This window comes from Pelophylax lessonae (genome assembly GCF_965119305.1).
Source record: "Pelophylax lessonae genome assembly, chromosome: 1".
NCBI classification, from domain to species: domain Eukaryota; kingdom Metazoa; phylum Chordata; class Amphibia; order Anura; family Ranidae; genus Pelophylax; species Pelophylax lessonae.
Genome location: NC_138768.1, coordinates 133188869 through 133201784, shown reverse-complemented (window position 1 = coordinate 133201784; position 12916 = coordinate 133188869). Strand labels below are relative to the sequence as shown.

Below are 12916 nucleotides of genomic sequence, written 5' to 3'. Positions count from 1 at the left end.
AGAAAGAGAGGGGGGTCAGGGAGAAAGAGAGTGAGGGGGGTCAGGGAGAGAGAGAGAGAGTGAGGGGGGTCAGGGAGAGAGAGGGGGGTCTTGGAGATCGAGAGAGAGGGGGGGTGGTCAGGGAGATAGAGAAAGAGGGCGGTCAGGGATAGAGAGAGAGGGGGGTTAGGGAGAGAGAAAGAGGAGAGTCAGGGAGAGAGAGGGGGAGCAGGGTCTGGTCAGTGAAAGTGCTCACTCACTTGGAATAGTCTTGGGGGCTCACTGGTTCATTCAGCAGCTTTTCAGTGTGGCTGTCGGCTTCTTCTTTTTAATCTTCCTGCCCACCTCCCCTTCACAGACAGAGCACAGAGGAGGGGCGGGAGAAGGGATGTATGTGAAGCTGCTCAGGGCAGGCTGCAGGCATGCTGAAGGTGGAGTGGATTGAGCAGTGTGGGGAATGGATCCTCTCCACCTAGGACAGTTGCACTTCCCGAGCCGTCACCTGTGCACAGTGACACACAGAGAGCAAAGGACGGAGCGGCCATCGGAGGAGGGAGGGGAGAGGAGCAGGTAGATGGGTTTTCTGGTGGGACAGGAACTAATTTCTGCGCCCCCTCACTTCCTTCTCCCACTGGCCTGTCACTTTTGCTGGATGCTTCCCCACCGCCTCCCTCCTAGGAGCCCTGGCTGCGCCCTAGGTGGCACCCTTAATGTACAATATACTAGTGTAGTGGCCTTCTTTAGTCAGGATGCTAGACTATATTTAGATTTTGGTCTTGACTGTAGTGAGTGGAGCAGTGATCTATTGGTTTTGTCTGTTCAGGGTTTCCTGAGCTGGGTGTTTCATTCATCCCACCTGCTTCTAGAAGAAGTTTCCAGAATATAGGGCCGGCCGGGAAAGAAAAATGGCCAGTATGTATATTTATCACGCTCCAACCAATCTCTGAAAGGAGGCATCCGGAAGGTGGCTGAGGAGGTGACAAAAATTTGGGAGGCCTTGCAAGAGTGTACTTTCCTTTTAAGGAAGAATTCCAGTTCTCCTGGGGCTGCTGCCCCTAGGAAAGAGCTACTGAGACAGATTATAATCTGGGCCTCAGCAGAAACTGGACTGAGGGCCTGGAGAAGATCGCTAAAGGATTATTTGCTGAAGGGCACTGTGTAGAAGTTTTGGTCAGTAGAAGGATCTTTTATCTCCCTCATTGAGGATCTATCTACATGTGGATGCTGATTGGCAGGCAGCTCCTGGGACATTGAGAGTAAAGACCTTGCAGTGGACTCTTGGGTGCGCCAGTGCTAAAAGGGAGCCAAGTGCAAAGGATGCTATATGGACTGGGGCTGCTCTTATAGAGTTCTAGATATACTGGTCTTAGCAAGTTATCGCCAGGAAAGGCTGCTTAGAAAATATTTGGTTTAATTGCTATTATTGTTCTGGCGTATCCTGTGACCATAAACCCTTCTCCTGTTCAAGATCTTCAGCAATAAATACTAAAAAGACATCGCCTAAAAAAGACTGAGCCTGTATTGCTGCAGTGCATGGCAATTTGCTTGTGGATCCTCTGTACTGGTAAGGGAGACCTGGACAAATTCTCAGCAGCTCCTCCAGGGGTAATGCCACACTATAGCCTTACTATTTGAGCAGTGATAGTGTATAGTGTATATCATACCTGTCAGGGCATCTTCAGGTGCAAACAGAGCCAGAACTTTTTGTGCCTGATCTCCTCCATAGAGAGGCACATGCCCTACTGTAGAGAGACTGATTAGCACCTAAAAGGAAAAAAGAAAGCATTTAAAATATGAATAAAAGACGAGTACTTTCTGGTTTTTACGACAATGTTGCTTTACTGCAATTGGACAAGGCTTTGAGACTAGGAAAATGTTTTTAAAGCTGAATTTAGGGCACAACACCTTTCATTCAAGTTTACAGTGTTTTAAAATATACACATAGGGTATGAATCCAAATGCAATTGCAAACTATAAGTAGCCTTGGCATCATTACTGTGCTGTACATAGCCTGTGCAGAAAGCAGAGGTGTGGGAGGGACCTAGCAGACTCCACCCACAACAAAGAGAAAAGCAGTGACTGCTCTTTATTATAGTAATCTCTTGCACATAGGCAATGTTTTATACTATATTAATGCACAGATCTGGAAGAAATACACAAACCACACCAAGATTAAAGTCAGAATACACATTGGGGTTGATTTACTAAAGGCAAATAGACTGAGCACTTTGCAGGTGCAGTTGCACTCTGCAAATGTAGTTGTTCAAGAGCATAGCAAATGAGGTAAAGTTTCACTTTACAAAGAATACCCAATCACATGCAAGGAAAATAAAAAACTGAATTTTTGCTTGGACATGATTGGAGGAGGGAAGTCAACAGAACTTCTCATTTACTAAGTTATGGAGCGACTGCACTTGCAAAGTGCACAGTCTTTTTGCCTTTAGTAAATCAACCCCACTGTATTCAGACAATGGGCTTCATTCACTAAGGCAGATCGCATGCCATATTTAGGTGTCCAGTCACATTTATCTTAAATATCGCATGCGATCCTGAAACTGTCTATTCACTATACCGTTTTGCGGGATTTACTGCAAAACACTCAAAACACTTGGTAAATACCGCATGAAAATGTGTTATTAAGTGAATTACGAGAAGCAAATAAATAAATAAATGCATGCAATAATTAGTTGTGGTCCAGGCATGCAGCATTTAAGCAGATCCCGCCTGGTCTATAGCAGAATGACAGCCGGGCAGGGGATCAGTTATCCTGACTGGGCATCATATGGGCACCCCATGGGCACGCAGAGCCGTGATCGCTGGTGCGGTGTGTCGCTCTGACACACCACATCTGGGATCTCCAATCAGCGGCTCTCCTGACAGGGGGGTCTACGCTGATAATCAGCACATTGATTATGAGCGCAGCCCCCATCAGAGGTGCCCACAACAGATGCCAATCAGTGTCCATCAGTAAAGCCTGTCAGTGCTCATCACAGATGCCAATCAGTGCCCATCAGTAATGCCTGTCAGTGCCTTCTCATCAGTGCTGCCTATCAGTGCCACCTATCAGTGCCCATCAATGCTGCCTATCAGTGCTGCATATAAGTACCGCCTATGAGTGCTGCATATTAGTGCCTCCCCATCAGTGCCACCTTATCAGTGCAGCCTCATCAGTGCCCGTCAGTGAAGGAGAAAACGTTTTTTTTTTCAAAAATGTTGGTCTTTTTTCATTTCCTACCGCTACGTGAGGACGAAAACACGTAGGGCGGGGCAAGGACGCTAACGTCACTACGCTAGCTGGATCGTACTCGCGGTCTGTGGAGAGACTGGAGAAGAGCTCACTATATCTAACAGCGCTATACCCTAGTGTTGGAAGGACACTCGTGGCATGTGAGTGTATCTATTTTATTTTTAAATGAAAGCCTGTTTTTACTATTCACGTGATGGGAGCTTTCTTCCTTTCTTCCAATTCTCTGGTACTGAGCGCTGTGGTTCAATAAGGGGAGAGCGGATGGGAGCCTAATTGGAGTGGAGATTGGATATTCTGTGGCATTTGTGCTGGTTTAAAATTTGACCAGCCTGGTGTTCTGGTGAGTTATATTTAGTGAGAGCGGTGACGGATCTACTTTGAGGTGCTGCACTACGGGTGGACGCGCTTTTTTGGATATCACATGTCTTCAAGGATATCACACTTATTGGGAAAGAAGAATTTTTTAAACAATTTTTTTGCTTGAACTATATATATATATATATATATATATATATATATATATATATATATATAAATATTTTTACAATGTGGTGACACATATAACAGAAGTTTTTCTGTGTCACTTTGGGACTTTTTTTCTCTTATAGAGATTGGCTCACTTTGCATCAGTCAATATATATTTGTAGTGCACTTTATGATACCTTTTTTGCACTTAGCACTTTATTTCATATATTGAACATTTATAAATTGATGATACTTATGTTTTTAGCATGTTACACACATGATATATGATTCAAATAACTATCCACACTGAGATTGAGCATATTTAGTTAGGTATGCGGATCAGCGCGGCCAACTAAAATAATCCTTTTGTCTTTTCTAATTTGTTTAGCAAAAAAATAAAAAAACAGTGGTGATCAAATACCACTTAAAGAAAGCTCTATTTGTGGGAAAAAATTATTAAAATTGAATATGGGTACAGTGTATCATGACCACGTAATTGTCATTCAAAGTGTGACAGCACTAAAAGCTGAAAATTTAACTGGGCAGGAAGGGGGTGAAAGTGCACTGTATTGGAGTGGTTAAGGAATGTAAAAGTATAATAACCAACTTTTTGGATTAGTTCTGCCAACAGTAATGCATAGAAACCTAAATGTGGAAATATGGAAATTATTGGGGATGATTTACTTAAAGCGGAGTTCCAGTCATTTTTTTGTTTATTAAAAGTCAGCAGCTACACAAAGTCCCACATTTCAGCGCTGTACTCACCCCAGCTGTGTTCTCCCTGGGTCCTCCCTCGGAGGCCCCGGCATCTCTACTATGGGCACCCGACTGTGACAGGTTACGGCTTCACAGCCAGGTGCCCGCTGCACATGCTCAAGTGGTGATGCGCTCTGTGTCTGGTCCCAAAGTCCTCAAGGACCTGTCATGTGTCCCAGAAGACTTCGGGAAGGAGAACTTCCGCTTCAGATCGCCTAAGGGGACCAAAACGGAAGTGGGAGCAGGTATTTTTCAAAATCGGGTACCCGCTCCCCTCCTCCCCAAAAGATCTGTTCACAAGGTTTTTTTTCAGTTTTGGATAGAGTGGAGGTGGATTAGAACACCTGTCTGGTTTTTACTGTCTGTGTCCCCATTCGATTCACCCTCTCTATTTGTCCTGTTTACCATTATCAGTGAAAGTAAAAGAAAATCCCACATTTTGGGTTGTCCCCAGTAAAGTAATATAGGGGAAATTTTCCAATGGAGACACAGATGTCAAAAAATAAAAAAATTTAAAAATAAAAACTGACAGGGGTTATAACCTTCCCTTACGCTATCCAAGATGAAAAAAAAAATGTCTATAGTGCTACTTTAGCCTCCCTGGCGGTATGATTATGTCTGTTTTTTTAAGACCAAAAGCGGTACAATTTTTTGCATGGAAATTTGGTGTTATGTATTATAGGCCTACAATTCTTAGTAATTACTGACAAACCTGACCAAACAAGACTCTAGTAGACATCCCAGATGTGATAAACTTTGAAACACAAAATCATGAATTATAATCTGATACATAATGTAATTTTATTCAATAATGTAGTAAATAAGGAAATTTGTCAAACAAAGAAAATTCAATAAACATCCTGCGTGTGATAAATTTTGAAACAAGGAACTACACAAAGTCCGACGTCACAATCAGGACAATGGAACCTGGTTTCCTTTCGGACTTTCTTTCCATTGCTATCGTGGTTTGAGCAGCAAACAACGCACATCCTGGTTGGTGCTGCCTTTTTTGCAGTTGGCGGAATATAGTCTGCAAAGTGACGGCCGGTCAGACGTTCTGGGTTGACAACGTCAACAGCGCGACGTCCAGGTCTATTTACAACTCCTGATGGTGTCTGGTGCTTTACAAAAATCTGCTCAGCCACCTTCCAGACAAACTCGGAATGAGCAAGAGGCTTGTCACTGTTTGCTCTGTGCAGGATGTAAGCGTTCCAAAGACATTGTTCCAGAAGATGTCTGAATATTTTTTTATAATATTTTTTTTACTGTTTTCGCATAGCCGGATAGAAGGTCATGGCCTGATTGGCTCTGTCGACACCTCCCATTGTTTTGTTATAGTCTATCATGATCTGCGGCTTCAGCACATCTGTCCCACATTTTGTGTGGACCATGGCAGTGGAGGTATTGTGCACAGTGCTCATGAGACACACATCCTTCTTGTCTTGCCATCGCAGTGCCATCATCTTACTCTTCTTCCAGGCAACCATTTCTCCGGTTTTTAGTTTTTTTTTGGCAAACAAAGATGGCATGTCTCGTCGGTTAGGCCTAACAGTACCATATGCGTCGGTTTTATTTTGTAGCAAAACATCATATAGTTCCGGTGACGTGCAGAAGTTGTCCGTGGTCACACAATATCCCTGGTTCAGCAATGGCTCCAGAAGTGTAAGGACAGATGATGTGGCCATCCCATAGCCGCTGTACCTGGGGTTGAACTTCGTGCCTTTACCGGTGTGAATTACCGAATTCCAGATGTACCCCGTGGATGACTCGCAGAGCATATATGATTTGATGCCAAACCGCGCTCTTTTGGATGCAATGTTCTGAATCCAGCTTAGGCGTCCATTGTAGGCCATCAATCTCTCATCCACGCTGACGTCCCTTTCTGGCACATAGGTCCGCTGGAAATTGGCCACAATAATTTGCCATACCTCCCAGATTTTTTTTAGTTTGGGCGCAGGATGCGTGGCCTCATCAAACTCCTCATTGTTTGTGAAGTGGAAATACTTCATAATCAGGGAGAAGCGATACTCAGACATCACGGTGCCAAAGAACGGAGTGGCCAGTAACCTGTTGGTGGTCCAGTACCATTTCTGGAACGGTTTCCCCACCAACCCCTGAAGAAAGAGGAGTCCCAGAAACTGCCACATGTCCTCTTTCGTCACCGGTTCCCACTTTCTGCTTCTGGAAAACCTGGCATGCAGCGTAGCGGATTGCTGCTCTTGGTAGCGATTCGTCTCCGTGACAATTTTTTCAATTACCTCCTCAGTGAGGAATAATTGCAGGTATGCCAGAGGGTTGTCACGCTCGACATCTACCTTCATCCCAGGTGATCCAGTGAACGGGAATCTTGGGGGCGCTACCTGGTCCGCATCGCAATCAATAGCGCACCAAGTGCGCACATCGCTCAGGTCAGGTGCAGGGTCATCGCCGTTGTCACTTGCCAGATCCGTGTCAGTGTCAGACGACAAATCACCCCACGACTCGCTATCGCTCACTTCCGCGAGCACCTTCGGGTCGCTGTCGCTGCCACTCAGCTGGTCCAAAAGCGCTTTAGTAAACTGGCGCTTTTTTGATGCCATAATATATATTTTTTTTTGGGCACAAATCACAAGTATAATATCAGAAGGGGCACTGTACTGTCAGATCTGAGGTAATCTGTGGTGATACAGTGTAATCCTCTCAGATTACATTGTATCACCTCTTTTATTTATTTTTACTATTTGAAACTCCCGCCCAGTTCCGCTCCCGCGCGCCGCCCTCTGCTCGCAGGGAACGGAACCAGGAAGTCAGACGCCGGTCACCCGGCAATCGGAGCGAAGGACATCGCTGGATCGCCGGGACAAGGTAAGTGCATTACCCGGGGAGCTAAGGGGGCTCCGCTGGCACTCTGCAATACTACCCCGAGTGTGAATCGGGGTTACCGCTCCTGATAGAAAAAATGAACCCCGAGTCACGCTCGGGATCACTGCCAGGGAGGTTAAGGCAAATAGACTGTGCACTTTGCAATTTGCTCCAGAGCTGAGTAAATGAGGTTCACTTTACAAAGAATACCCAATCACATGCAAGGGGGAAAAAAACAGCATTTTTGCTTGCACATGATTGGATGATGGAAGTCAGCAGAGTTGCCCCTCATTTACTAAGCTCTGGAAAGTTTTGCAAAGTTCTCAGTCTATGTGCCTTTAGTAAACCCACCCCATTGCATGTAGTAAAATATACCTATTTTTTCCTGTCATTTCCTCAGATTTCTAGAGACTTTTTGTGTGCATATACAAGCATATCACCATTTGCTTAAAAAAAAACTCCCAATCACTCCAAACATAAAACAATGTGCATGCATATCACAATGGTCTAATCTCTGTCATATGTAGTGGGGATACTTTACTTTTTCACAATTATTTTTAGAGATATCTCCCACTGAAAAATTCCCACTGACACCATTAATCTTTTTAGCTATCTATGAGGGGGTAATTCTTCCCAGTGACCACAAGTGTAAGGAGCATTCTTACCACTGACCATCACACTATGTATCATCAGTTGTAGATATAGTCATTTTTAGCAGGGGTTTCTTGAGACTGGAAAGTTATTTTAAGGGTTCCTCTGTGTTGAAAAGGTTGAGAAAGGCTGCTTAAAAGTGTAACTATAGGCAATACTTTATTTTTTATTTCACTGGATAGAGTAATGAAGAGGTTATAAATGTCAAATATTGAATGAAAATAGAATAAAAAATAACACACATATATAAATACCCTTCTTCCACCAATAAAATAACGTTTTAGAACAAGGGTGTTTATATATATATACAGTGCCTTGCGAAAGTATTCGGCCCCCTTGAACTTTTCGACCTTTTGCCACATTTCAGGCTTCAAACATAAAGATATAAAACTGTAATTTTTTGTGAAGAATCAACAACAAGTGGGACACAATCATGAAGTGGAACGAAATTTATTGGATATTTCAAACTTTTTTAACAAATATAAAACTGAAAAGTTGGGCGTGCAAAATTATTCAGCCCCTTTACTTTCAGTGCAGCAAACTCTCTCCAGAAGTTCAGTGAGGATCTCTGAATGATCCAATGTTGACCTAAATGACTAATGATGATAAATAGAATCCACCTGGGGCGTGGCCTGGAGCAGCATGGGATAGGACGCTAGTGAGAGCAGCTCCGCCGATACACACTCCTTACCTTGTAAATCCTGCACTTGGAGATTCTTAATAGCCTCTCCGACATCCCTGCATCTGAAACCGGACTGTCTGCAGTATGTCTCCACCGAAGAAGCAGACAGATACAGCCGCCAAACTTGAGAAATATCGCCGCACGGACAAGGATCTCCCCGCTCCAGATGGCGCTCAGGCAGGACCGGAGACGAGCGCCATGGGCGCTGAGACAGCTAAGGTGCTGGAGGCTATTTCTCAATGCCAGGCTTCACTAACTAATAAGATCGAGGAGGTGAAAGCCGATATCTCCTTGATCAGACAGGATCTCCAGAGGGTGAGGGAGAGAGTGACCGAGGCTGAGCAGCGGATCAGTGCTGTGGAGGATTCCCTCCCACCTCTGCAAAACTCCTTAGACCATCTCCAGCTCCAAGTTACTCAGTTAATGATTAAACAGGATGATATGGAGAACCGACTGCGAAGATGTAACATTCGGATGATTGGACTGCCTGAGGGAGCAGAGGGGGCCCATCCATCAGATTTTCTTGAGCAACTCCTGATTAACACTTATGGTCGTGCGGCTTTTTCCCCGACTTTTGCAGTGGAGAGAGCCCACCGCCTATTCGGCAGACCACCGCCGCAGGGGGCCCCCCCTCGCACTTTCATAGCCAAACTATTAAACTTTAGAGATAGGGACGCTGTGCTACGTCTCACCAGGGAGAAGGGCAATATCCCCTTCGGGAATAGCAGGCTTGCAATTTTCCCGGATTTTTCGGCAGATGTCCAGAAAAAACGCAAAACCTTTATAGAGGCAAAACGCAGGCTCCGCATAAAGAACATTAAGTATGCCATGCTATTCCCTGCCCGCCTCCATGTGGAGGGCGAAGACAGAGTACACTTCTTCGATGATCCGGAGGCAGTTATTTCCTGGTTGGAACATCTCGAGGCGCGGGGTTAGGGCTGCCTCATGCCTCATCTCCCCTGTCGTGCTGGATCCTGGTTGGATCTTCTGAATCTCTGAATTTCTAAACTATTGGATTGTTCTCTCCTCTCCTTTGCTGGAAGATACATTTGCCTTTTTTTTTTTTTTTGAGACCACCCAGATTCTTATTTTTGTAGACATGTTAGATAGAACCTGAGATGGTCAGGTATCACCCGGGTCCCTCGGTGGGGTGGCTGGTACCTCCCCCCCCCCCCCCCTATGGATGTTTCTTTTTTTTTTTTTGTATTTGGGTATTTTGTCCATGGAGGGGGGTGGGGGGGTTAAAATAAGGAAAAAAGGAGGGGAGGGGGGAAAAAAAAAGGAAAGGGAAAGGAGGGTAAAAATTTTTTCTTTTTTTTTTTTTTTTGGCGGAGCCATTGAAGTCTCTCACTTTCTGTCCTAGATACATGTTCTGTTATCCAGCGAAGTTTCGCCATATGATTGCCTATGTTAGGCACATGCACCAACCATCCCTCTGCTACCGCCCTGCGGGACAGAAGGGATATCTCTCACACGTCTTTGTATTTGATCCCTTCCATTTGTCTTTTTTTTTCTGTGTGTGTGTTTTTTTTTTCCTTCTCCTGGGTTTTTCACGGGTTGATAGGGTGGATGGAGTTTTCTTTTTTGGATTAAGAGCCCGCACTAGTTGGAGTAGGAGCGGGGCGGGGTGGGTGGTTGGGATGTCTTTATTGTCACTATATGTTTTTGCTATTTATGTATCAAGGAATGAGTACTGCAATATTTTTTTACTGTGTTATTTTTTCCCCTTCTTGCCGAGTGAAATTACATATTTTTTCATGTTTTTTACTGATATATATTCTGTTTCCTTTTTTTTTTTTTTTTAGTATGTATTTCCCTAGATATCAGAACCGAACGGTACCCACGGAGCTCCTGCATGATATTATGTTGATCCATCTCCATGGCGCACCTTAAACTCCTTACTTGGAACATTGGGGGAATGAGGGACAGACTTAAGAGGTCAGCTGTTTTTGATGCCTTAAAACGCCATAGGGCAGACGTTATAGTTTTACTTGAGACCCATCTAGAAGGTACTCTTCAAAGGGCGCTGAAGCGCCCTTGGTTGGGATGGACGTTCCATTCCATGTACACTTCACATTCCCGTGGTGTGGCAGTCTTGGTTGCCAAAGCAGTGCATTTTGAGCTCCGGGGGTCCCTAGTAGATTCGCAGGGCAGATATGTGTTTTTAGATGTACTGCTGTATGGAGAGCCTTATTTGTTATTAGCCTTTTATGTTCCTCCACCGTTTTCGGCTTCTATACTGCATGAGGGCCTGGACTTCATGGTGTTGCATCCACGGATACCAGCGATTTGGCTAGGGGATTTTAACAACACCTTGAACCCCAGTTTGGATAGGTTGCTTGCTCCCGGAGCCACACAGCCCCAGATATTGACAACTAGGTTTGCACGGTTGATGGAGGAATTTAATTTGCTGGACACTTGGAGGGTTTGTAATCCGTCATTAAGGGCGTACTCCTATTTCTCTGCCTCTCATAATTCTATGTCTCGTATTGACTTTATTTTTATATCCCCCTTTCTACTCCCCAGACTTTTGGATGCAGGCTTTTCAGCCCCCAGTCTTTCGGATCATTGTCCCTATTGGGTTACGCTCCGGATTCATAGTGAACGAATTCGGCCAGCCTGGCGATTAAACCCGTTTTGGCTCCCCCTCATCCCTGAGGAGATAGACTTGGCCGCTAGGTGGCAACAATTTTTTGCCGATAACGTTGGCTCGGCCTCCCCCTTGGTAGTGTGGGAGACCTTTAAGCTTCATGCTAGATCGACATTAATGACCACCATTAATTCTATTAAAGCAACTTCTGCTCAGGCGCATACCGAGGCGATTGGAACCTTGGCCTCTGCAGAAGCTGCGTATACAGCTGACCCGACACCCATGGGTGCGGATCAATTAAAATTACTGACAAGGGTAGTGGAGCAGCTGGAGTATGAAAAAGCCCGTAGGACACTTTTTTTTCAAAAACAAAAGTTGTATGAGCATGGAGAACGGGCGGGTAAACTTTTGGCCTATCTAGTACATTGCAACGATAGGCCTCCGGTGGTGATCACTCTTCATCCTCCAATGGGACCTCCTGTAACCGACCCTGGGTTAGTGGCAGACCGATTTCGGGACTTTTTCCGCGACCTTTACACTTCTACAGCCCCGGCCGATGACTCTCCGATCTCCCTGTATATGTCCCCGGACGTTCTTCCCCAATTATCGGTCGAGCAGCTGGAGCTTCTCGAAGCCCCGCTGTCGCAGGAAGAGATTATTGAGGCTATGGCTAGAATTCCCAGGTCTAAGTCCCCGGGAACAGATGGAATACCCATAGAATTTTATTCTACATACTCTGAGGTATTGGTGCCACACTTGTTGTCTATGTTTGAATGCGCATTTGAATCCTACACACTGCCCCCTACTATGCGGGAAGCTTTAATTGTTCTTATTCCTAAACCAGGTAAAGATCCCCATCAACCCGCCTCTTATCGCCCAATTTCTCTGTTACAAGTTGACGTCAAGATTCTGGCTAAAATCCTGTCTATTCGCCTCAGCAAGGTCATTCTTTCTCTTGTTCATGCGGACCAGTCGGGTTTTATGCCAGGCAGGAACACCTCCTTCAATTTGAGGCGTCTTTTTATGAATCTACAGGCTGCTCATGATAACATTGGCTCAAGAGTTGTGGTGTCCTTAGACACAGCAAGGGCATTTGACTCAGTAGAATGGGGTTTTCTTTGGAGATGCCTGGAGGGATATGGCTTTGGCCCCAATTTCATCCGGTGGGTACGGATTCTCTACCAGGCACCGGTGGCTAAAGTACTGGCAAATGGGAGGACATCGGAGGGGTTTTCTCTTACTAGGGGTACTCGGCAAGGTTGTCCCCTTTCGCCCCTTTTGTATGCGCTGGTAGCAGAGCCACTTGCGATAGCGATCCGGGCGCACTCTGATATTCATGGTCTCCGGGCGGGAAGATTAGAAGAAAAAATTAGTATGTATGCAGATGATACCCTGTTGTACCTTGCTGACCCAGACTTATCCCTCTCAGTTGCCCTTTCCCTTATTAAACAGTTTGGCCGATTTTCTGGATTACAAATCAATTGGGACAAATCTCAAATTCTGCCCATAGATAATATTTCCCCCTTCCCTGTAAACCCACTTTTCCCTTTACAGGTAGTGAATCGTATTAAATATTTAGGGATCCAGGTGACTAAATCTTCGATGGACTATATACAGAACAACATACAACCCTTGTTTACATTGTTAAAAGCTAAGACACAGATATGGGCGCGTCTTCCGCTGGGGGTTTGCAGCCGGATTAACC

At 45.0% G+C, this 12916-nt stretch overlaps 1 protein-coding gene across 2 annotated transcripts in view; it reads right to left on the bottom strand.

Annotated features, from left to right (window-relative positions):
• Window positions 1–12916, bottom strand: part of FAM169A (family with sequence similarity 169 member A) — a 142676-nt gene that overhangs the window by 54784 nt on the left and 74976 nt on the right. For both annotated transcript variants that reach the window (XM_082256198.1, XM_082256199.1), the window contains exon 3: window positions 1644–1743. In XM_082256198.1, coding sequence (XP_082112324.1) covers window positions 1644–1743 — 100 coding nt within the window. The remainder of the gene's footprint in view (window positions 1–1643; window positions 1744–12916) is intronic.